Raw genomic sequence first — 24228 nt, 5'->3', positions numbered from 1 at the left:
TCAAGCAGGCATGTGGCATGATGTGGCAACTGCCTGGGCGCAATAAGTACATGTCTTGTGGTTTACGCTGGTTTAAGACAGGACGGATGTGGCACCAGTGGCAGCCTGTCTCAACTTGTTCCTGGTATGTTTGTTTTGACAGTCAGCTACGACCCCGTGGCCAGACCCCTCCGCGCCTCCACACAAAAACATAATATGTTTGGTTTTTTCGGTGTGGGGGGAGACAGAAATAGAAGCCACATTATCCTTCAAATATGGAAAGCTGTTGCCCAGAGAAATGTATGAAAACATCATTTAATTTGGGTTCTTATTTTTTTTTTTGTTGTTGTTGGTTTTTTTTTTTTAATATCCTCCCGCCTTCTGGCTTCCTTTAGAGGAGAGCAGACATACTCGCACACTTCCAGCCCAGCCCAGTGCACCATATGTATATAAGCATTAATCAAATGTTCCTGGGGCCTTTTTTTTTTTTTTTTTTTTTTTTTTTTTGCCTTTGGTACCCAATTCACAATATAACAAATGTTCCTCGGAGCAGCACATCTGTAGAGGATGTCAGAAAAGGACTTTGAAATGTACACCGACGCCAACACTCTGTAGACAAGAAAAGGGGGCTTTGAAACAGCTCCCATTGGAGGTGCTCGCTGAAAGGGAAGACCAGCGGGGCATTGAAAAGATGTCCGTTTCCCCCTCCACTTCCAACTTTTTTTCTATATGTAAATCCACGTTCCCCGCGGGTTCCAGTTTTCTCAGCGAGGTATCTATATGTGGAGCCACTTTATTACGGACAAATCCTCTTTAATGTTCTTGTCGGTGGAAGAACAGCTGGAGCGGAGATAAAAATGAGGAAGCAATCTGCACCAGCTGTTGAAGTATTAATACAAAAATTAACTACTGTGTGTTGGTTAATTGCTTTCTGCTTAATGTGCTTTCAAAAGCCTTGATTCCTCTTTTCTGTTACACAATCGCAACTGCGGCGGGATATCAAGAGGCCTGTGAAATTAAAGATTCCATTTAAAGGAGCAGCCCTTCCTCCTCCTTCCTCCTCCACCACCACCGCCACCGATTCTTCTCACGGCTCAGCGGTCATAATGGACTCATGTGTTGAATAACCAAAATGGTCACATTAGACACCTGCTACTGTGGTCTTGCTATACACAGATAGGGAACTCTTTTTTTTTTTTTTTTTTAGGCTGTGGCGAACACAAGTGGCGCTCATCCGTCAAGAGCCCATGCAAACATTTCCATAAGTGAGAGCGTAAGTTTATCACGCTCCGCTCTCCGGGGCCATTCGGGCAATCACACGCCTACACAGCCGGCTGAGTGACGACGAGCCGCTTTCAAACGGCACAGCTGGTATATTTGGCTTTAACTGCCATGCGTTTTATTTGCGTTATTATCTGTTGCCACCTCACCCCTCAGATCTGCGCTGACTGAGGCCACATGGAAGCAGTTAAGAACGACGTGTCCCTTTACAGAAAACAAAGAGGATTTTTTTTTTTTTTTTTTTTTTTTCCCCCCTCTCACACTCTTAAGGAGTCACAGCTCTCCTCCTCTTGGGGCCCCATACATGCACGGGGTCGTGTCTCCAGCACATTTAATTCCAGTGCTGTAAAAAGATTAATCAGAGCCAGATGAAGTGGGAAGAATTCTAAGACATTATGTTTTTATGGATAATTTGAGGTTATTTATGCAGGATAAATAAGAAAATAACGAGGCCCAGACAAGCAGCGCGGAGGACACTGGTTGCTGTTTGGACATTTTAACCCTGCTGCAATTACTCTAACAGAGCACTAATCTTTATAAACCCAATAAACCCAATAAAATCTGGAACGATAGAACGACAGATAGATCATTAAATAGATAGATAGATAGATAGATAGATAGATAGATAGATAGATAGATAGATAGATAGATAGATAGATAGATAGATAGATAGATAGATAGATAGATAGACGGTAAAAATAAGCTTGACACCAAAATTGTTTCCATCGTCGTCCATTAGATGGCTTACTTGTACTACAAACTCGCACCATATTGGTGTGGTCGGGGTCCCATAGTTCACGATCGGGCCACGGTCGACATCTTCCAGGAAAACAATGCTGGATAGGAGCGCCGTGTGACATATGAGAGGTCAGGGAGAGGGCTGCCACCGCAGAGCGAGAGCCAAAAAACGACGAGGAAGGGGGCAAGCCAATTTGACACACATTATTGCTCCCTTGCTCTGACACACACACACACACACACACTAGCACTAGTATGTTGAGCATCGCACAGTTTGCACGCACAAGCGTTACAATCGGATGATGATATCGATGAACTGCTGTAGACGTTTTTTGCAGTGTGATATGATGCATAATCTGCAGCAATTATCAGAAAATCTAAAAGGAAGCAAATTCAATCCTTTAAACTTTTTCCAAAGATGGACCAAACACCATGAGAATGGTATTTTATTATAAAGTTGCATTAAGAAAAAGAAACTTTGTGATTTTTTTTCTCTCCGGTCGACTCTGTACCTGCAGGACAGACAGAGCAGAGTAGAAGGCCAGGCTGGTTAGGTGGGAAATATTCAGAAAGAAAAAAAAAGAAAAAATCAATTTTGTATGTTCATCCCAGAATGATGATTAAAAAATGGGATAAGGTGGAGAGGCATCATAACCTTATCGTACAGCATAAGTTTTATATACGGGGAGCTGCCCTCCTCCCCCCTCCTGCTTTGATATTGCATGTGTTGTGAACATGGAGTCTGTATCTCTGTTCCAGCGGCAGCACCTCAAACTGTCATTAAAGCGCATGTCCTCAGGTGGAAAATGACTTCTGTGTGTTGGTGGTGGTGGTGGGGGAGCTTCTCCAATGATAACATGGATTTGCTCTAAAATACGTTGCTTTTTCTCAGCGCGCCATGAATAAGTAAACGTCGATGAAAACCCCCTTTTGCATTTTTTTCGCTATCGTTCCTAATGCTTTTGCTTTTAAGATGCATATTGAGGCATGCATAAAACATCCTCTCTCTCCCCACCACCACCACACCACACCACACCGTCACTGCAGACGCGTTGAGTGATGGAGGGAACGCGTGCACACAAAAACCCAGGGCGAAAAAAAAAAGAAAACAGATGAACAAACAAAACAAGTACATCTAAATGTGTCCTAGGCGCAACGCCGAGGCCTAAAATTACACGTCTCTCCCCCCGTTCCATTTAGCCGAGTGTGTCTGTATGAATTGAGCTGGCGTCGCTGGAGTTTACTTTGCTTGAATGAACTTCATGTGATCTTTTTAATTCCTCCAATTGTCGCTGTTGCCCTGGAAAACAGAGCTGTAATTTTGGCCCCGGCATTGATAAGTTTTTCACTTAGCATTGAGAGGATTAAATCAATTATGTTGATTCTGTATTTACTGCTTGCATGCCCACAGTCGTTTGTAATTAGCTTATTGCTTTTGATCTGATGTAATGTGATGAAATGGCTGGAAGCGGCTCTGGGAGTCTGCTTGGCTGGAGCAACCGGGGTGGGCGCCATATCCAGGGCCCCCACTGAAGCCCATCCGATTGTCCGAGCACGGTCGGGGGAGGAGGAGGAGGAGGGAGACCGGGGGCGACTCGCGTGAGCAGCCGCAGACAGAGAGGCAGGGAGATCGGTGTCAGAGTGGAGGGAGGGACCACCCGCTGAGATGGCAGCATCCTCCAAACCTCATTACCCTCAGAGGCCTTTCCTTCACATGCATGTGTAATTACACCCCACCCTGCCCCACCCTACTCCCCCCCCACCACCACCACCACCCCACGAAAGCTCCCGCAACACCTGATACCTGCAGGTAGAGCGCCACAGGGGGGCCTTTTGCAATGATAGGACTCCGGGGCCCGAGGGCCCGCTTAGAGTAACTAGCATTCAACTCTGACCACCCACATCAATCAAAGAGCCCGTAACACAGAGAGTGATCATCTGTTTTGCAGAGAAAGAGCTGTTTATTCATGGGAAAGCTAATTGTTCTACCTAGCCACTGTTCTGCATCCAAGCCTGCACTACAAAGCACAAAGGATGCAGGATTGGATTTGAAATAGTCCCAATATAGTTGGACTCGCCTGAAGGATTGGATGTTGCCTGACAGTTTAAGGACAGGGGATCCTTCACAAGAATATCCTGTGAACCTTCTGGTGAACAGACGGATGAAGTCTTTGGCTTAACTGATACAAGAATGAGCTGGACCCCAGTTAAACGCATAGATTCAAGTGTTGCCCATCTTTCCTCAAAGGGGAACGGCGCCAACGTGACGTCCGTTCAAACCCCCCCCCACCGTCCATCCCAAAGCGCCCCTTTCACCACCCCTTTTTGTTCCTCCACCAAACTGGTGAAACAGACCCGCGGTGCGCTGCAGACTGTTCTGTTTATGAAAGAGGTCAGGGTGCCACATATGGCCGGCGCGTTAAAATACACACGGCTCCTGCCGCGGCTGCTAAAAATGTACTGCGGCTGTCTGTACATGCAGGAATAAAATAAACTCTGAATGTTTCAGCGAGCAGTGCTGAGAATTTAATGATTGAGTATTTGAAACGACGGTCAGATTTGTACATGAAAAAGGCAGGAAGAAAAGAAAAAAAAAAAAAGAAAAGCGCCCGTCTTTAAAAGTCCAAAGATATTGGGTTGGACGTCAGCAATATACGGAGAGATGTTTGACTTGGCAGGAGGGGACGCGCAGATTTGCCCGGGATAAGTGTGTGTCACACGCCATCTGAGAGGATCGCAGGGCCACAGTAAGCCGTAAGGAAACCAGCGGTGAAACTAAACACATGCAATGACAGCCACAGGCGGTTGATGCGAGCCAAGGAGTGTTAGCTCCCAAAAGACTGGCCCGAGGGGAGAGAGAGCAGGGCTACTGATAAGTGGAATAAAGAGCAGAACGTATGAATACCTTCCCCTTCAAAGCAAAACCATTATGTGCCACTGAATTCTGATTATTTTCAGTGCATTTCGGCTGCTTATTTCTCTTGGCTGCGCGGCGCTCCTCCCTGGCTCTGTAGCAGATTTGTGGCTCTGTGTTTCACCTCTCCGGCGAATAGACTCTTGACATAATAAGACGGGGGTTGGAGATCACGCTGTAGATTGTGTGGGCATTGAGAGCGCCGCTTCTCGCCTCCTCTGACACCAGAATTTCCAGCACCGCGCTTCTGCAGGCGCCAGTAAGTGTGAAGAGAAGGTCAGGGAAGGGATCGCGGCCTGTCGCTGGGTGTTGTTCGTGTGTTTTGTGTTTTTTTTATGGCAATTTTTTTCCCCTGAAGGTTGCAAGTCGGATTCCACCGGCAGCCAATTCATCCATCACTGCGGAGATTCAGTGAACACCTACCTGCTCCAGCTGGCCGCCGCTTCCATCCGCTGTGGTGAAAAACACACAATTCATATTCCTAATTGCGTTCTGTGATTAAAGTGCTCTACATTTCAGAGAAATATTAAATCAGTGAAACTCCCCCGACAGCAGAAAAATAAGGGCCCTGATAGTATACGAGGCGCCAGCGAGTGTGAACGTAAGTTCAAGAGGGCATCTCTGGGCGCAGCGCTGGGTGTTGCTCTCCAACGCCCTGTCTTTACGAGATCAGGCCTGCTTCTGGGTAATCTGCTGTGACCTGTGGCAGGAAGACCGCGTCCACCTCTCGGCTCTGTGATCCGTCCTTACACCTAGCAGTTGTGGGTAATAACCAACCATAATTCCATCTCCTGCTGGGCAATGAAAAAAAAAAAAACCCTCCCCCGCTGCTCTTTGGCTTTTTCCAGTTGCAGGGTCATGCACTAGCAAAGCATTGTGGGAAGGGGACGGGTGACTGAGGTGGTGGTGGTGGTGGTGGTGGTGGAGGAAGCGGAGGAGGAGGAGGAGGAGGAGGGGGAGGAGGAAAAAAAAAGTTTAGGGGTGTGGGTTGCTCCCCCCCCAAAAAAAAAAAGAAAGAAAGAATAAAAACATGTGTAATGAGAAAACATGTGGTGTGTAACTATTGGAAGTCATCAACAACAGAAAATAATAATTAAAGTGCAGGATGGAGGGGGAAAAAAAGTGAAGCTGTCTTTTCGTGGCTGGGAGACCACTGTCATCATGTCTCAGGAATTAGGCAAACATATGCTGGTCTGCTGCTGTTGAAACCGAGGCGCCTCGCTCAGGCTGCGGTTTGGGAACATGAAAGGCTTTGTGGGATGAGCAGGAGGACTGGCCCTAATTCAGGGCCTCATTGCCAGGGAAGCTGGCAGCAAACTCCGATTGTGGGACAGGGAAAGGAATTTGGTTACATATTCCAGAGAGGACCGCAGCTCCAAACAAACCCAAGCAACAGGCTGCTGAGCAAACCATTCTGTCCGCATTCGAGCCCCCTCTGTTGCTGCTGCTGCTGCTGCTGCTGCTGCTGCTGCTGTCAGGGGTGAGGGACTCGCTCTCCCACCTGACCGAACCCCGAGAGGAGGCTGAACATGGAGAACAGGAATGCACAAGGTCAGGCGCAAAGTTGAACTTGTAGCCCCGTTTCCCTGCCGAGATCCAGTCCCATGCAGGGCTCAGGATGCTGGCAGCACACTCCCTTATTTGGATGGAGTGTTTGGAAAACAAAGCAGGCTTTGTGTTGTTTTATTGCAGCCAATTAAACCCTTAAACTCAATATCTATCTTCGAGGAGGATGCACAGAGGTCAACCTGGGATGTGCAAGGCGAACAGAGATGGGGGGGGCGACAGCTAACAGGTCTCAATAATCCCCAGATTGCAGAGTTAAACAAAGCATGCCTCCGCTGTAACCCGATCAACTTAGCAAATTGGATCAAACTCTTTCGCTTCTATCTTTGCACAGCCGTCGCGATGTATACCCACAGGGCGAGCCCACAATGATCGCTCTCCAGCAGTTTTTCTGCAGGGATTAGATTAATCATGTCTCCGTTCAGGCTACATATGATTATGGTTGACTGTTTACAAGTTTTCTCAGATGTGCTCGCCGTGCCAGGACATGGTGGTATCGAGCTCAGAGCCTGAAAGTCACTCACGCATGTGGTGGTCTTGTTTTAGAGCGAGCTGCAGTGAAAAATCATTCACTTTTCTGACAGTGGAAAATACAGATGTGAGGCAACATTGGATTTGCACCTCCTTGTTAGCATTTATTTAACTTCTCGGTGTTCCAGCCGGTTGAGGCCGGAGCATGCGAGAGTGATTTATTGCAGTTCGGCGACTTCTGGATTCTTGTGGACGGCAGCGAACTCCAGCCAGGTTAACGCGAGTGCAAAAAAAACCGACTGCTTGCGTTGTTATTTTAAGGTCTCTCCGGAGAGGATGCAAGTGTGAGGAAGTGCCACTGTCAGTATGGTGCCCTGCCAGTGGGAGGCAGCACAGACTGGAGGATAAAAAAAAAAGAAAGACATCACACACACACAGAGAGACACACTCACATGCACATTTACACAAAGGGTGAGTCACTTGAACGGTTGAAGGTGACCGTATCACACATCTGGGGTGCAGACCCAAATGGCCGGTGGCAGAGGAGAGGACCGGGATCAGCGGCCAGAGGAGCGGTGACATGTGGCACGCAGAGGACGGGGGAGAGCCGACCGCATCCAGTTTCTGTCTGTAATCCTCCGCCCGAGAGAAATGTTTGGGTTATGGTTAAAGGCGCTGTTGTCCCACATTTTCATCCACTTCTAATTACAACATAGCTGAGGCTCGGCGGCAGCCAGCGTAACTGTTGTTGTTGTTGTTGCTGTTTGTTGACATTACACAGTCCTCCCCCGCAACACACTTGTCACGCGCTCTCGATCGGGAGAGAAGGCGATCGAGAGGCCTGCTTCTTCACACCCGCGTGCGACACGTGCACAGGAGCATATGCGCCATGTTTTTTTTTTTTGGGGGGGGCCCTTCGAACACACACTTGCTAACACACACACACACAAATAAAAACACACATCCTTCCACAGGGCGATCAACATAGCTGAGCGGTAACCATTGCGGAGCCCAATATAGAGACACAAATCTGTTCGGTGCCACTGGGAGATTAGCAGAACCACAGTGAAAACCAGAAAACACTATGTAGACATTTGGGTGGACCAGATATCACAACTCGTACATATGTGAAGGAAATTCAGTGCGGTGAGGAGCACGAGTGAGTCAGTTATCCGTGCCACATACTCACTGTACAATACAAATGAGCTACCGCTAACTAATAGGTGCCAGATACGGCGTGACCCAAATGGTTGAGCGCGATAATTTAACACCGTTACAGCTGACGAATGTAGAAGCGAGGACTTTATTATTCCAGGGAATATAGGACAGTACCTTAGAATCGGACCAGACTCATGTAAAACACGTCGTTTTGCACAAACGAAGATTCAGATGAAACACAGAAATTATATTTAATTCAAGGTATTATGGAATTTAACATCCAACAAGCATACTTTTACCTGTTGTCTTCTTAAAACATTCTTTAGAAATAATTGTCATCTGAAATAATTATTTTTATTCATGCAGTGTATATTTGTGTTGTTTAAAACAAACAAAAAGAAATACTTTTCTTTAATAGGAACCGCAGCTTTTTATCTGAAGAACAATCCACATTAACACACAAAGTCTCTGTAACCGTCCTTTAAATTCTGGTATCATTCAGTCTGCAGCCATTTTTAAGTGAACATCAGTTGTGTTACATTTACATGGGGAAACTTACCTCGACTCTAAAATGAAATAATGTAAATAAAGACAGAGTTATTCAAACTTCAGCACTTTTATGTTCCTGTCTCCTTCAGCATGACTGGCTGAATACAACAGGAACACAATAAAAAGTTCCATGTATCAAAGCGAACAGAAACAATGAGAACTGTGTCATGCAAAAGTGTTAGAGTAGGATAAATCACCTGTGAGATAGATCAAAAGTAGCCTGAAGCTGAAATGAATTCTGTTTTATCTGTTGCAACAGGGCCTGGTAATCGTCTGAGTCTACTCGCACACACACATCCAGATAACTCACAGCATGAACAACAAGTAGATGTCTTGATGACGCTGACACTTATCGGGACCAAAGCTACAGCTGCACGTCTGTCTAAATACATACTGTACCGTACACGCCACAGTTTCTCAGTCTGTAATTTAATGTTTGCAATTAAAAACTCCTGTGCTGCCTCTCCGAGCGCGTAATTTACTGAATCAACGCCTTTAAATCAAGCATTTCCTTCTGTGACAGACTTGTGTCTCCCGGAGGAATTTGCCATTCCAAACCGCAGTCTGCGATCCCCACGTTGTTTTCACTCCCAATCACACGCTTTATCTCCAATTGCTGACTAATTACCAAGAGCTAAGGGTTATGGGAAAGGCCCCAAAATGGCAGTCTGATGTTTTTGTGGTTCAGCATTTGGATTGCTGCTCTTTCTTTTTTTCTTTTTTAATTGTCTGCTGATTTACAGTGTGTGAAACTGGGGTCAGATGTGAGGAGGGTCAAAAACGGGTCAGACTTTTTGATCGTTCGTTAAACAGAACACAGTTTGAGAACATTTTTCAAAACGCACATGTATTAAATACATACTATCAAAGCATAGTCATAGGAGGCTACTTTTATATTATATACCAGAAGTAAAGTGTACAGGAGGCCCATATCAGAGTAATGTGTATTATGTTTTTGGATCATGATTACTGATGCATTAATGTGTCAGTTTAATTTTGAATCCCATCGCGGTCAGTAAAGTTTTATCTTAATCTATGATACCACACCATAATTCACATGTTGATGATATTTTGATATTTTTACTAAAACTAAATCTGCAAAGTTACTACAGTAACTGAAGTTGTTAGTGGAGTGAAAAGTGCAAAATTTTGCCCCTGGATTGTTGTAGAGTCGGCATAAAAGGCAGCAGATAATATTTAAGCGTAGTTACTTTCCGCTTCAACTAACTGTGAAAAAAAAATAAAAAATAAAAAACTACCACTCTGACATGGAGCTTGTCAGCAAAGTTCATTCCCATTCAGCAGTTTGTCATCAGTACGAGCAGCCATATAATTTAATGTTTTAGATGGAATGACAAAAACTTTACAATCAATTCACCACCAGTCTTCAAACGTTTGGTTCTGGGTTGTGAGTTTTTGAGCAGCGGGGGGGGGTCAGACTGTACATTCAGCACGGCTCTTAAATGGTGAAGAATGTAGTAAGAATGAAAGTGAGAATGTATAGAATTTTTTCCCATGAGTGTGTTTTTTTCCTGGCACATTGGGAAATCCTCTGTTTCATCACCGAGACAAAGAAACACTAAAAAAAAACAACTTTCCATTGAAATCTTAAATTGTCAGTTGGAAGATCCTCAAGGCACCGTAACTTACCCACTTTTTTTTTTTTTTTCTGGTGGTGAGGGGAAACTCCGAGACGAAGTGAAGCATCATTGCTTGGAATTATCAATCATAATTTATTTCTTTTCTCCCCTCTCTGTGATCTCAGATGCTGTGGATGAAGTAATCTGACGACATGCCACGCCGCCGCTGATGTGCGTGCGAAACACCTGAGGTGACTGACTCATATAGAGGCACTGTGCGCTGTGACATGTACGATTCTCCGGAGAGAGAGAAAGGGGGGCGCTTAATGCCTCTGTTCATGATGAAGCAGCGAATTATGGAGACAGGGTGTGTCATCTCATTCTCTGCTCCTTTCATCATAATCTCCCCCACCACGTTCAGAGGAAAACTCACTAGAGGCCATCAGCCCCCTGAACCACAGCCGGGAACATCACACAGAGATCTACCTATGGCCCATTTCACCGTATTCGCGCTCCTGCCACACTGACAGCTCATGGATTAAGAGCCAACATCTTGAAGTTGGAGGAGTGTTAAGAGAGTCAAATGTACAGTAAAAGAAGCGCCTCTGTGTGTGTACACGTGTGTGTGTGTGTGTGTTTTTGAGAGTGTCAGGTGCCGTGCAGCTGTTTCTGTTTTGTGCGTCGATCGACGACCGACTGAAGTTTCATGCAGGAACACACACAATCTCGACTGTTGAGAGCACAGAAAACACAATGTTGCACTTTTACTTCTTGCAAATGAAACTGGTTAAACATAATCAAACAGGAAGTCTGACTGAAACTGACATTTGGACACTAATTAGTCTATTATTTTTAGAGACAATGAATTAAAAAAAAAAAACATGTTGGTGCCAATATGAGTTTTTTTGCTTATACTTCAGCAGTGTAGAAGTACTCAGATCCTTAACTTAAAGGAGAAGTTCACCTAAAAATCAAAAAATGCCAGTAGAAAGTCAGATGAAGTATTGTAGTCCATAAAAAAAACAAACATTTTTGGAGCTTCACAGCAAAACAGTGCTGAACCATTTTCCTAAGCAACTGAGGCAGATTGGGACTTTAAAATGAACTAAAACATAAAGTAAATAACATGCTCGATGCAGATTGTCCATCATAATCCAAATTTCATTATGTTGCTTAAACCCGCGGTCACGCTCGGACGCCCACTTCACATGCATGTGCGCGCTAACGCTCCTATCCGAGCAGCTCCAGTGAAGATATGATCCTAAAAATGTGAGATGTGAGGTGTGAATGACGTCTTTTCATATTGATTTGGGATCACGGGTCTTCTGAAGACTTTGATAACACTGGAAGAGCAGTATGGAGCCGTTTTATGTTCCCCATCTACTTCAGAGTAGCTGCAGAAATGTTTTGTGGATTGTGAAACTTCTTCTGACATGGAGGCTGAGTAGAAGTGAACTGAAGTGTAAAGAAACACTCCACTACAAGTGCAGGTCCTACATTCAAAGTTTTACTCAACAAATAGTACAGAGGTGAGCAAGATGTACTCGTTATGCAGCAGGATGGCTTCTATCAGTGCTGTAGTATAGAACATTATATTACTGGATTATTTATTCTGATGCTTTTTAATGTGTGAACAGCTTTTAACCATGTTGTTGTCAATGTGGAGTTGATTTTGATTTCCTACTGTAGTTTTTGGTATGACAATCAGGAAAACTCAACTTTTGTGTGTAAAATCGAGATGTGTAATGTAACTAGTAACTATGAGTGTGCAATATTTACGACTTGGCATGATGGAAATACTCACATATTGTACCAGAACCACAGACTTGTTTACTTGAGTAAATGTACTTTGTCAAGTTACCGCTGCCGTACTGTGTGTGGCGGCACCCTTATCAGTGAGTTCAGCCAGAGACTTGGCCGCCGTCCATTACAACCAAATTGTTGCCTGCTTTTAACATAATTACATTTCTGTTGCTTTGATTCCAGTCCGAAGTAATAAAACACTTCTAACCCAAACCCCCAAAATCTATCCACAACTACAATTAAAGTTAAAAGTGCAGTTGTTTTATGATAAGAGCTGCAGGGTCTGTAGCCACCAAGCCCTACCACCTGCTTCTGATTGGCTAGTGGCATGTTATTTTCCTCTCGCACATACCCCAGCATGCACTGGGGTTTATTTATTAGGAATAAAAAAAAGGAGTCACTAATCTGTGCTCGGTTCAGACAGCGGGCTCCCCCTACACACTCGCGCACGCACAGACACACACACACACACACACACACACACACACATCTGCGTACCAGCTGAGCAGGGAGCAGTCCCACTGTTAGGCTTTCACATATCAAAGAGCCTGGGGTGCTCTGGCACTGCCGGGGTAGTTGTCCTTTTTTACAAAAGACAAACAAGCAATGAGCTCGGGATGCGGTCCAGAGGCGCCTTTGACACGGTGTTGAAACGGGGACTTGGCTGTGCGACACGTATGTATCTACATGTGTAAAAAAGCTGTGCTGTTTGTTTGTTTTGTAAGACATCGTCAGTCGCTTGTCCTCAGCCCATCGCAGGACACATTCTTTATTAATCGGCCTTAAATGTAAACCACAAAACAACAATTTGTAAAGCTTTCGGCTCGAGGGCTGCTCTGGTGTCGGAGGTGCATGGAAAGAATTAGCTCTAGGTGTGTGGCGCGTCTGTGATGTATGGTGCGCAGATTATCAGAGGTCAGGATGTTAGTCTGACGCCATGACATCATCAAAACACGAGCAATTAGCGCAGAGTGTTGTGGATCCGCCGCCAGCGACATGATCAATCGACAGGCATTACAAATGATCCCGCAATCCTCAGAAACTCCCCGAGAGCCTAATGTAATCGTTATTTATCATATTTCAGCGGCGGGATCGGTTATTGATGATGGTAATGACGAGAACATGGAGGAGGGTGACGGAGATGAAGGCAATCCTATGTGCCTTTAAATGATCATGCAAGACATCATATTTAACACGTAGCAACAAATCACAGAAGTCCACTTCATGTACCGCAGCACAAATACAGAACGCTTCATTTTTTTTTTTTTTTCCTTTTTCTCCCAGCTAATGGAAACAAGGCCCATTTTTGGGATCAAAGCATCTAATGGGTTCTGGAAAACCAGGAGCTGCTGTCAGTTTCTGGCCAAGCCAAACAGACATGCAAACACATGTGGCACTGCGTCCAAAAAAATTGTTCAATACAGCTCGGAGAATAATAGCTATATTATAGCTAATCAGAGTCTTCCCCCCCGTTCACAGGCCTATAGGAACATCTCAGCCGGGATGTTGACCAAATGGAAACTAAAAGGATTCTACGTTCAGCTTTGGACCTTCAGGAATGAAAGGAAGAGGAGCCGCTGACTGCAAATATGGAGGCAAAGCAAAAAAGTACAGAATATATGTTGCACACTCTTTACCAAAGCTCACAATTTGAACTTTTTGGGGGGCTGAGAGAGGAGTGTAACGTCCTGGTGTCCCGCTGTAAACCAACCTGCCACTCAGCTGAATGCACAGTAATAAGAGGCGAAGGCGGCCTCCGACAGAGAGCACGCAGCAAGAGGAGCCCTGTGTGCGGGGAAAGTCGGGCCGTGATTTAAACTTTTCAGCCAGTGTTAAGTGTACCTGTCACCATCAGCACGCTCCACAATGTCAGCTAATTTGGAAGATGTGGAGAAATGTGCGCGGATAAATAAACACATCTCAGCGTTCATGTCCGTGGTCGGAGGCTGCTGGGTTCGGGTACAGTTTGGGGCCGTCAGATGAAATTCCTGATCGCTCGCCAGAATCTTGAATCGGTTTCGCGTTCATCAGCGCATACTTTTAACATTTATTAGTAACAAATGGGCGGATTAATTCAATAAACGTGTGTATGCGGCAGTAAAAAAAAAAAAAAAAGAAAAAAAAAAAAGCGTACAATGGAATGGATCTTTATGAACCCAGAGGGGGGATTTCATCTGCACATCAAAGGATTCCTGACTGTTGTTTTCTAGTAGTACCAATATATGTCCCGACTGTGTACCGAAAACCACTGTCGTATGTGCGCCGTATGTGCGTCTTCTACTGGATTCGGCGACTGGTCCACACAACGTGAACCTAAACCTGGTAACACTGACTCAAAGGGGAAAACATGCACATTAAAGACCAGAAAAGCCCTAATAAAAAAAAAAAAAAAGAAAAAGAAAGCCTCTAATGTAAAACAGTCCCCATCAAAGAGATCCCTCCCAATATTTGTTGAACTCTTACATATCATATTAATGCCGTTTCAGCCATCGTTCACTTGGGGCTGCGTTTGATCTGCGGCGCCGCTATAACTCTGGGGGTAATGGGAGCGCTAATGAGAGGAGTTGGCACTTTATAAACACTGTCAAGAGCAGGTGGAGTGAAGGGGGTCACACTGGGCCATTGTGTCCACCTCAGCTGGTCCCATTCAGAGGGACTTATTTTTCTTAGATTGGTGGGGTATTTTGACAAATCAGCATATTCCAGGCAGACGTCTTTGTTGGAAGTTAAGTCCAGTCCCAGGCGATTGTATCATGCCGAACAAATGTGCGATTAATCTGCGGCATGGTGCTGAGTGATAGGGCGCAGGCTCCTCCAGGAAACAGGTCATCGCTGCCTCTACAAAAGATATTCCATCCTGATGGCGCGCGAGGCCGTGGGACACACACGAGGGATGTATGCTTCTGTATAGAGTTTTATAACGTCTCTCAGCCTGACATTGTGCGTGAGACTTAAAAAGGGGCTCTTTTGTATGTCAAAACCTCACTTTTTAATGGGTTTCTTATAAAAGTGCTCCGTGATCATGGTATTCAAATCACAGCAATAGCAAAGCGCTTCCTCATTCTGGTGTCTGGAAGTGATCCCGGGCGAGGAGGTGCACCACATCTTAGACTACGGCTGCACGCTCCTTCTGTTCGCTAACCAAAGGGGCTCTTTCCTGTGGTGCTATACAATCATTAATCGAGGCTTAATCAACATGTATCGAACGCTGTATGTACTTTTTGAACCGTTTTAAAAGGGGGCCCTCCCTGCACTTCAAACCTCGGCCTTTGAGTTTGGAAGGTTTTTAACAATATTCTGACTAAAAGCTGGAGCCAACAAATGACTTCTGTCCCTGCAGAGGTTTCATTGTGGGTTTATGAAAGAATCTTATTCACCGGGAATTAAAGAAAGGTGCTTATGTTAGCCGGACAGCAGGTGCTGCTCAGGTCTGGCTGTCTCTGTGGGATTGCAAACTGAAGTTTGACCTTATTTGCACTGATCCAGTCTGAGGCCTGTCTGTTACCAATCCTGATTAGTCAGTACGTGAGCATGAAAAATGTAAAATAAACTGGTTAGAGCGGCATTTATTTTGCACATGGACCACAACAGCCATCATCCTTTTATCATTCTGCATTGCACTGGCAGAAGACACATGATTTGAATCTGGCATAAACAACATACACATACCGCAATTGTCCAGATCTTGATGAGAGATGAAATACACAAGAAAATCCAGCGTAGGACTCGGAAATCAAACAGGCTCTGAAATAACATTCAACACACACACAAAAAAGTTCAGCACTAAACTGAAGCGTGACACTGTTATAATTATCGTATGTTCTTTCAGTAATAATCTGAACCTGAGTAAAAGTTGTGACATCATATTTGATTTTTGTAGGTGTTACCCATAATAATAATTATCTCTCTCTATAGCCTTTCATGCAAAACCTCCACCTGCCCCCCACACACTGAGAGGATTTACTGCCAATAGAAACTTATCTTTGACTGTTGACTGAATTTTGACCACCCCTACTGCTCAAATACCTCTAAAATAATCTGATGCCTTTAATCTGGGCCTTTAGTCATTTAAACACATGGCCTGCTGTTAAAAACGTAACCCTGTTAACAATCTTAAAGCATTTTAATGATTCAAAATGTCCGATACTGAGATGGGCTCCTCACTGGAACCATCCACATGACGTATTGTCATATTTTACACAGTCTGCAAGCAGGACAGATCTCTGGCTGAAGTTAAAGTAGCCGTACCACAGTGTAGAAATTCTCTGTTCACGCATTCAGAAATTTGGAGTAACTCCACCATTTTTACACATTGGAGAGCTGCATGTAATCTGACAAATTGCCTGCAGTGACGTCGCTGAGTGGCTGGCTACATTGCATTGTGGGTATTATAGGCAACAGGTTTTGAAAAAGAGGAAGAATGCATGGAATAAAAAAGGTGATATCTCTGGTTCTGTTGTATTGATTTTGACTGTCAATAATGAGTCCAACAGCATAATTGCAGTGCAATGTTAGACAAGTGAACTGCTTTTCAAAATCTGTGATGTCACTGAGTGGCTATGGTGCATCGTGGGTAATGTAGGCATCAGAATTTGTAAAGCAGTTCACTTATCTAGTATTGGACTCATTATTTACAGTCTGAATCAATGGGAGATGGAGTATAATTGTACTCTGAATTGTAAAGCAGAAGGAAGTATAAAGTTGTAAAAATGGAACTAGACCCACTCAAGTACAAGTACCTTCAAACAGAAGAACAGTACTTGAGTAAATGTATTACGTTACTTTCCTCCACTGAGATGAAAGACTACAACACTCAGATCGTCCATTCTCAACTTTGCACCTTTTAAACATATCGCACTTTTTAATATAACACATGTACCAGGACTTTAGAGCATGCATTATATGAGGCTCCAGTGAGACATGAATAGCAAAAAAAAAAAAAAAAAACCTGGGAGAATTTCCAGAAAAACTCTACCCACTTAGCTACACGGGACTTTTAATCTTCTCCATCACCATTGTACTGCCACTTTTTATGCCCTGTAACTAATAGGCCACCGGGTGTGAGCCACACAGGTACCCCGGTGCTACAAAGAGACCGTACAGGAGTGATGTGGGGGCTGCTTCAAAGGGACGAGCTGAAGGGCGGCGGAGTGCGTGGAATGGAAAAAGTCAGCAGAAAAAGAAAACCCTCCCTCTGAACGAGGACATAATCGCTTGGAAGACTCCAGCACATAACCTAAATAATACATTTCAGGTTTTTGATATAACTATTACTGCCTGCGAAGAGCGCTTTGATGTTAATTGAAACCACTGGGCAGCAATCTGCTTTATAGCACTGACAAATAACAGTTTCCTAGGGCGAAGCATTGAAGGTTAGCGAGCAGAGAAGGCACATACTTGCTCCATATGCTCATTCGATATAAATAAAAATCAGAAAAAGCGCTTGTCTTCGCCGAGGCAGCACAATATGCCGAGGATAGTCCCTGGCCGGAGTTGTGGTGAGTGAAAAATGCTGTTTACAATTCTAACGGTACCTTCACCAGAGGTCCCGTGTGGTGCAGGACAAAGCTTGGCTGTATTTGTTTTCCAGTTTTCCCAGTAGTTCGCTTCCTCTCTTTCATACACAAAAACCACAGCTTAATTTGATAACGTAATAATAAAATCTAGGTGGCCCCCGACAGAAACTCCTGCATTGGAAAAGGTATCAGTACTCACAAAGAGGGCCTGTCTCTTGCATCTTCTGATTTCTCAGGCCATACAATAGTTCGAAGCATGGGGGGGGGCGCGGGATGATTGCAGGGCTGTGGGCTCTGGTTTTAATACAGACCGACACAATGGTCTCTGTCTTCCTTTACTGCGCTTTAGTTTCTGGCACCGCGCTCCTCTCATCTTTTTCTTCTTCCCCGGCTATTTTAAACGCTCATTATATCACCAAAAAAAAAAGGGAGCCTTGTCAGAGGGTCATCCGGATCTGATGCAATGCACAATAACAGAAAACATACCCCCAGCATGAACGCAAACACATTGGCCAGACCGGCAGAGAGGGCTACGTGATGATAGAAGAGGTTCAAAGTGTTTTTTTTGTTTTTTTTCCCCTTCTCCATCCCATATGATACCACATCAGAGTGTGTACAGGGATGACCTTGCCTCACGCTGAACCCCACAGGTCGGACATGAGAGGAGAGGTGCCTGCTTTAGAGCCTGATTCACTGTAGGACAAATGACAGGCATTGTTGAGGAAGGTAATCATCTCCATATAAAGAGCATGAACAGTATATGATTGTTAACAGAGCCTCGGATCTGACCATCGAGCATAAAACAGCCACAGATCTTTCTCCTCTTGGACATGTTCCCCATCACAGCGACCGACAGCGACAACATACCAACGATAGCTTGACACATTCCCAAAGGGAACGTCCTGTAATGATGGATCGGATTTATAGTTTGAATTGATTGGTGGATTTTGACAACTTGTTTATAACATTATGATGGTAATCTGCAAATCAGTAAAAGTAAGAACTTGAAGTTTGGGGGAATTTGTGTTACAGTAGATTGATTTACATCAGTACAGTGAAGATGAAGCTACTCGTACGGCTAGCATAATGTTAGCTAGAGCGGCGCCGTGCAATAGTAACACATTTTGTCTATTATTACTTGAGAGTGAGTTATAGTTTGCACCTTTGCACTTCTGGTTCCCTGAAATAATGTCTTTGGTTGGCACAAGCTTACTATATATTCACATGTTGTTTTATAACATGAAATGTGTCATTATAGCCCACATTTGAATTACAGATTGTTTACATGCCTTAAAAATGCATGTGGGAACCTCAATCTCACCAGTCTGTCTTTACACGGCTTTTAGTCATGAATAATCTAACTTTACAACTCACACCTTGATCTATATACAGTAAAGTGTGCATAATAGGCTTTGAGATACTTACAGTGTTGGTTTTAACTTCGGTTTTAAGACATATAAGGCATATAACATATTGATTAGTAAGATATAGAAGTGCATTTTGTGACTTGCGCTAATCAGCTGCTGGTATTTACTGGACAAATGTGAGACTGATAACAGTCATGGCAGGAAAGCAAATCAGTGTAAATCCTGAAACGTCTTACTTTAACGTAATGAGGGTTTTCTCCCTCATGAATTGCATTACACGCATAATAAGGTAACTGCATTAGAATAGCCTACATTTTTTTAAGCAATGTACCTAATTATGATCAAAGCATTCCCCTTTACCCCGGCTCTGAATTGATCCCACAAACCTCCGTTACCACGAACTAAACATGATCTGAATGGTTTATATACTCTGTGAATAATTTAATAGGGCCCACTGTGCACATATCATTCCTCAGCCATGGGGGTTGTGGGGACTCTGACACCGATGGGCCACCAGCACCGGAATTAAAAAAAAAAACAAAAAAAACCACAAGCTTCTGCAGGAATTTTCAGATGAGGTGATTGGCCTGTCTGCCATTAAAAGGTCTTTTACATTATGTTCACTCAGAGAGCCCCGGATCTGACAGACTCAGCCGAAAGATGTCAGTCAGAGAAACCGTCTGTTCCTTGAGAAGTTAACCGTAAAAAAGATGACTGACAGCGTGAATATGTGAATGATGGTTTGACGCATAAAAGGAACACAAAGATAGATCGGGGTGATGGAGGTTGGAAGAAGGCAGATTTTGACATTATAAGATTAAAAAAAAAAAAAAAAAAAAAAGATTATTTACAACATCATAAGATAGCTCTCAGAAGGCTGACATATGTTAAATGTGAAAAAAAAAACTAAAAAAAACCCCAAAAAACATATGCACATGGATCTAGTTTTCACAAAATGATTCCAAGGATATTTCTCAAACCTACTCTCGCCTCAGAAGACCAGGACAGAGGAGAGGAAATGTAGGTTATAAATAGGAATCAAAAGAACCCCCCTCCGTTTATTAGTAAGGGATGCCAGAGACACCGACATCTTTGAAAGTGGGAGAGCTTTTGAGCATTTTACAAGACAGGTGAAAGAAACATGTGTGTTAAATCACTGTACCCGGCTCACTTGGGTCAGCTCTACCATAAAAGAAAAGAGATTACAAAGGAAACTAATGAAGACACTGATCAAAGTCTGTAATGGTAATATGTAACAGGTGTTTTCAGACCCCTGCACCGCCCTCCCACCACCACCACCACCGCCCGCCCGCTCCATCCGTGAAACTCTCTCATGTATTTCACATGTGCTTTGATAGGAACAATGGCCAGAACACATTTCAGCACCATTCAAAACATGTTATGAGTAAATCTGGATGAACTCTCGGAGGTCACTCCGACTGCGGGGCGATACATAAAGGCAGCCACACAGACGCTGCGCTTTCATGATCGGTAGTGGGTTGAAAAGAGGGGCCCCGACGTGGTTTGCGAGCCCACACCGGCAGGAAAAACACCTGGATTTGAGATGCTATGCAAGAGTTGAAAGAAGGTTGGCGGAGACTTGAACTGGAGCGCGTTCAAAGCATGATTGCTATTTTTACACGTAGTCTGAGATGAAAGTCACACTGCTTTTGATTTACGAAAAAAAAAGGAGGAGGGAAGCATATGGAATATCCATGCTGATGCACAACCACGATATTTTGAAGATTAAACCCTTTTTTAAATTTTTTTTTTTTACTAAATATGCACTCAGGATATCACTACTACTTGTGATAGAAATATTAAAATACACACATAAATACATATTAAATTAATTGAACAATTTCTGCTTTCACTTGCTTCTTTTTTTTAACGTCACAGCCATTTTAAATCACTGATTTAAAGCCATGTTGAGCTGCATATCCGCATTGTGTAGAGCTGTACCTGCGCCGCGGCTGCGCAGTGGCGCATCCAGAGCGTGCCCGCAGCTGCTTCCGCCTCGAGCGCGCGCTCAACCTGGGACTTGTAGTTTTCTTCGCAGCGCTTGTGGCGGCTCCTTCAAGTGCCTCTCGCCAAGAAGCCACTTCATAGTGAAAATATTGACCGCCGGTCCCCGACCGAGACACCGCGAACCGCTGCCCGTCGTGTGCTCCGCGCAAAGGTGCGAACAGATGACGGTGCCGTGTGTTCGCGCACTACAACGACCAACGTCGCCCCTAATGAAAGCGAGGCAGTGTAAACACAACTCCAGGAACATGAAAAGATCGGGTGACAGTGAGGGGGAGAAGAGAAGAAAGGTATTGATAGCGTTTTTCTCCGTTAGCTCTGGCATATTTCTAAGCCCTGTCGCTCGTTGAATATCTAATGCTCCTTGTGGGATGCCGCTGGCTGCATTTCGGAGGCTAGCGAGCCGCGAATGTCAGCGCATACCTCACCTTGCCTCTTTCCTTTATTGTGTTTTCCATTTTTTCCCCCCCAACTGCCACAATGAAGACGTACAGTTGCATTATGAAAAAGATAACGGTGCTTTTTTTTTTTTTTGGTTTTGTTTTTTTCTTCCTACCACGTTAAATACACTGCTGAGTCTCGACAACAAATAGAAGAAAAAAAAAACACGTTATGAATGGCAGTCTGTAGGATATAGAAATATATATATATATATATGTGTGTGTGTGTAAGAAAACAGTGAAAAATCTATACGTTAGCTGTTAGTATATGATAGAAAACAAACAAACAAACAACCAAGATGCGAAGTTTTGATTGCTGGTGTGAAGGGATGAGAAAATGAATCAGGTGTTAAATGTGGAGCAGCAACAGGAGGAAGCTCAGTGCAGTAGTTTTTTAAATTTTAATGTAAAGTTAGTGTGTAAGTGTCAGGACTTGGCAAGGTGCCAGGCCAGCAGTCTCACAGCTGCTCCAGGCTTTCAGCTATAGGCACTGCTGGATAACAACTGGAGCTCTAATGCACAGCACAAATGATTACCCAGCGGCTAATTGTCTGTAATGATATAGACGTGAGTGTGACATCTGTAAGAGCCCGCTAAAGGTGTAATGCAATAATCCCTGCGACACATGATCTGACTTTGTGCAGGGATTACTTGTTAGATGGATGCTTTTGTAACCCGCCGTGACCCGTCGTGCCGTGTTTCGTGCTGACCAGGGCTTAAACGGGCTTTCGCATGCTGCATAACCTTAACTTTGTTGTGTGCCGAGGTGCTTAAGCCGAAAGGAAGTCGAGGAGCTCTGCCGTGCCCAAGGCATCCTGTGGCTGTACTTCACCCCACAGTCGTACCCCGCCTGTCTGTCTGTCTGTCTGCCTGCCTGCCTGCCTTCTCTGTCTGTTTCTCTTCTTATCTCCTGACTTGGACGCAGTCTGCCGTGGCACATGTGTTTGGATCATGTTAGACAGCAGTGAAACTATGTAGGACGTGGTTCCTCCTGTTTATGAAAGCAGCCATGGCGGCCAGATGAGCGGCTCAGAGAGAGAACTCATTCCAGCTGGCCCTCAGGCAGTCAGTCAGGCAGCACTGCACAGACCTAATGGCTCAGCTTCCTTTCTCTTTAGATAAATAAAAGGATGAGCGAGAGGAATTGTAATTGCAAAATGACTATATGAGTGTAGAGCAAAGCCAGGCAGGGAGGGAGCTGCACGCTTTTGGCCACTTTTTTTTATAACATCAGTGGTTGTGTAGTGATACAGTTATTACGATAACTAATGTCTTGGATACGACGGTTGTCTTATTCGGTGAGTGAGTATGTTTGCAATGCTGCACAAAGTGAGAGATGTGCTATGATGGCTCCACTGTCATACCGAGTTAGGGAATGCAAGCACGAACAGATTAGTGCCAAATGAATACACAGTCTCCTTCGAAAATCCCACCGCAGCAAGTCAGTAGACACACTGACAGGTGGGATGTCATAGCCTGTCTGTGTTTTTCAAAGTGAAATAGAATAGGACACTGGCCTAACTGTGAGGGAGAATTAATCTCATCACATCCACATCACTTCACATTTGTTTAAGTTCAGAAACTGAGATTATTGCGGTGTTGTTTAGATTAGCGGACGGGTCCGTCAGATGTTCTTTGACACGCTGTTTTGTTTCTCGTTTCAGCAACATTAATTGCAGACTACTTGCACTCTGGTTCTCAACTCGCTGTACTTTCATGAACTTCCACCTCATAGCAACTCATAGCCTCGCACCCTAATCCAAAGAATTGAAAACATTTAGTTCTGTTTTATCAGTAATGTCATCACAAGATGAATTTCCACTCATACCTTGGCGAGTGTGAAAACAGAACTTGCCCTGTCCCTTAACCCGATGTTCTGACGCCGTCTTTGATGCAAGCTCGCCATTTGGACAGCGATGACAAGTATAAAGTGCAGTGTCGAAACAGGAAGTGTGTGTGTGAGCAGCAGGCTAAGTAATGATCACACAGGGTCACCAGATGTTGTGAGGTCTTGGGCTCAGCCCAGCCCATTGCTTAGATCAGCCTCATTGGTTTGCTCTGGTTGCGGCGCCGTAGTGCAAGCTGTTTAGGGTATTTAATTTCTGAACACTCATTAAAATGGTTTGTGTTTCCCTTGGCAATTCTGTTAAATTAACAACTACCGAGGTAAAAGCTGATTATGTGGCCACACATCCAGACATGGTTAATCAATTTCTCCCACACAAAATGTTAGCTGGTGAATTAGTGTAAAAGAAACGATTTATGGCGACTAATGCCGACGTCCTGTCATGTCAGGCCTGGTGTTTTAGCAAGAGGGGGGTGTCAGATTCAGCACATTCAGCAGCTTTGCACTATGCCGGCCATCTTTTTCTCCCTTTTAACCCAAGCTACATGCTGCTTGCTCTATTAATGAGCCAATAATGGAGAAATAGTGTTGGGTGCTGACATAAAACATGGGTATGGATACCTAAGGCAGGGGAGCACATAAGCTCCAACAGAGCTAGATTTACACCTAGGCTCTGTGTAGAATGGTAGAGAAGGGGAACGCTCGGCATGGGGGCCCTCACAGCTTCATCAGACCCCCGCCGGTCGAGCTGTGGAAAAGCCAGAGCTCAGAAAAATACGGCTGTGGCAGATAATGATACCATTACACTAATGGAGCTGGCAAATGAAGGAGAACCCAGATGCCCTGCTTTATTACCGGAGGGGGTCATTTCCTCACTGCATTCCTAATGGCCTGAGCACACAGTATTGATCAGGCTATCATGCTGCTAATCCTCTACAGAATTACTTATCGCTGGCTAGGTGTCGATCTACTGCATGCCCTGCCCTGGCCTTGCC

General features: G+C 44.4%; 1 protein-coding gene and 1 long non-coding RNA gene across 6 annotated transcripts in view; both read left to right on the top strand.

Moving 5' to 3' along the window:
- Positions 1-10948, top strand: part of LOC119018423 — a 51984-nt gene extending 41036 nt beyond the window's left edge. For both annotated transcript variants that reach the window (XR_005074752.1, XR_005074753.1), the window contains exon 3: positions 10422-10948. This is a non-coding gene — a long non-coding RNA (uncharacterized LOC119018423). The remainder of the gene's footprint in view (positions 1-10421) is intronic.
- Positions 10949-20942: 9994 nt separating this feature from the next.
- fto (FTO alpha-ketoglutarate dependent dioxygenase) overlaps positions 20943-24228 on the top strand; it is a 124542-nt gene continuing 121256 nt past the window's right edge. Inside the window, exon 1 of one of the 4 annotated variants that reach the window (XR_005074738.1) lies at positions 20943-21237. Coding sequence is in view for 2 of the 4 variants with exons in the window: in XM_037095987.1 (XP_036951882.1) it covers positions 21112-21237 (126 nt within the window). In the remaining 2 variants the exon portion in view is untranslated. The remainder of the gene's footprint in view (positions 21238-24228) is intronic. The other 3 variants (XM_037095987.1, XR_005074737.1, XM_037095986.1) reach the window with 3 other exon arrangements.

Source organism: Acanthopagrus latus, chromosome 4, assembly GCF_904848185.1.
Source record: "Acanthopagrus latus isolate v.2019 chromosome 4, fAcaLat1.1, whole genome shotgun sequence".
NCBI lineage: Eukaryota > Metazoa > Chordata > Actinopteri > Spariformes > Sparidae > Acanthopagrus > Acanthopagrus latus.
Note: the sequence above shows the minus strand (reverse complement) of the source record. Positions and strands in the feature narration are given on the sequence as shown.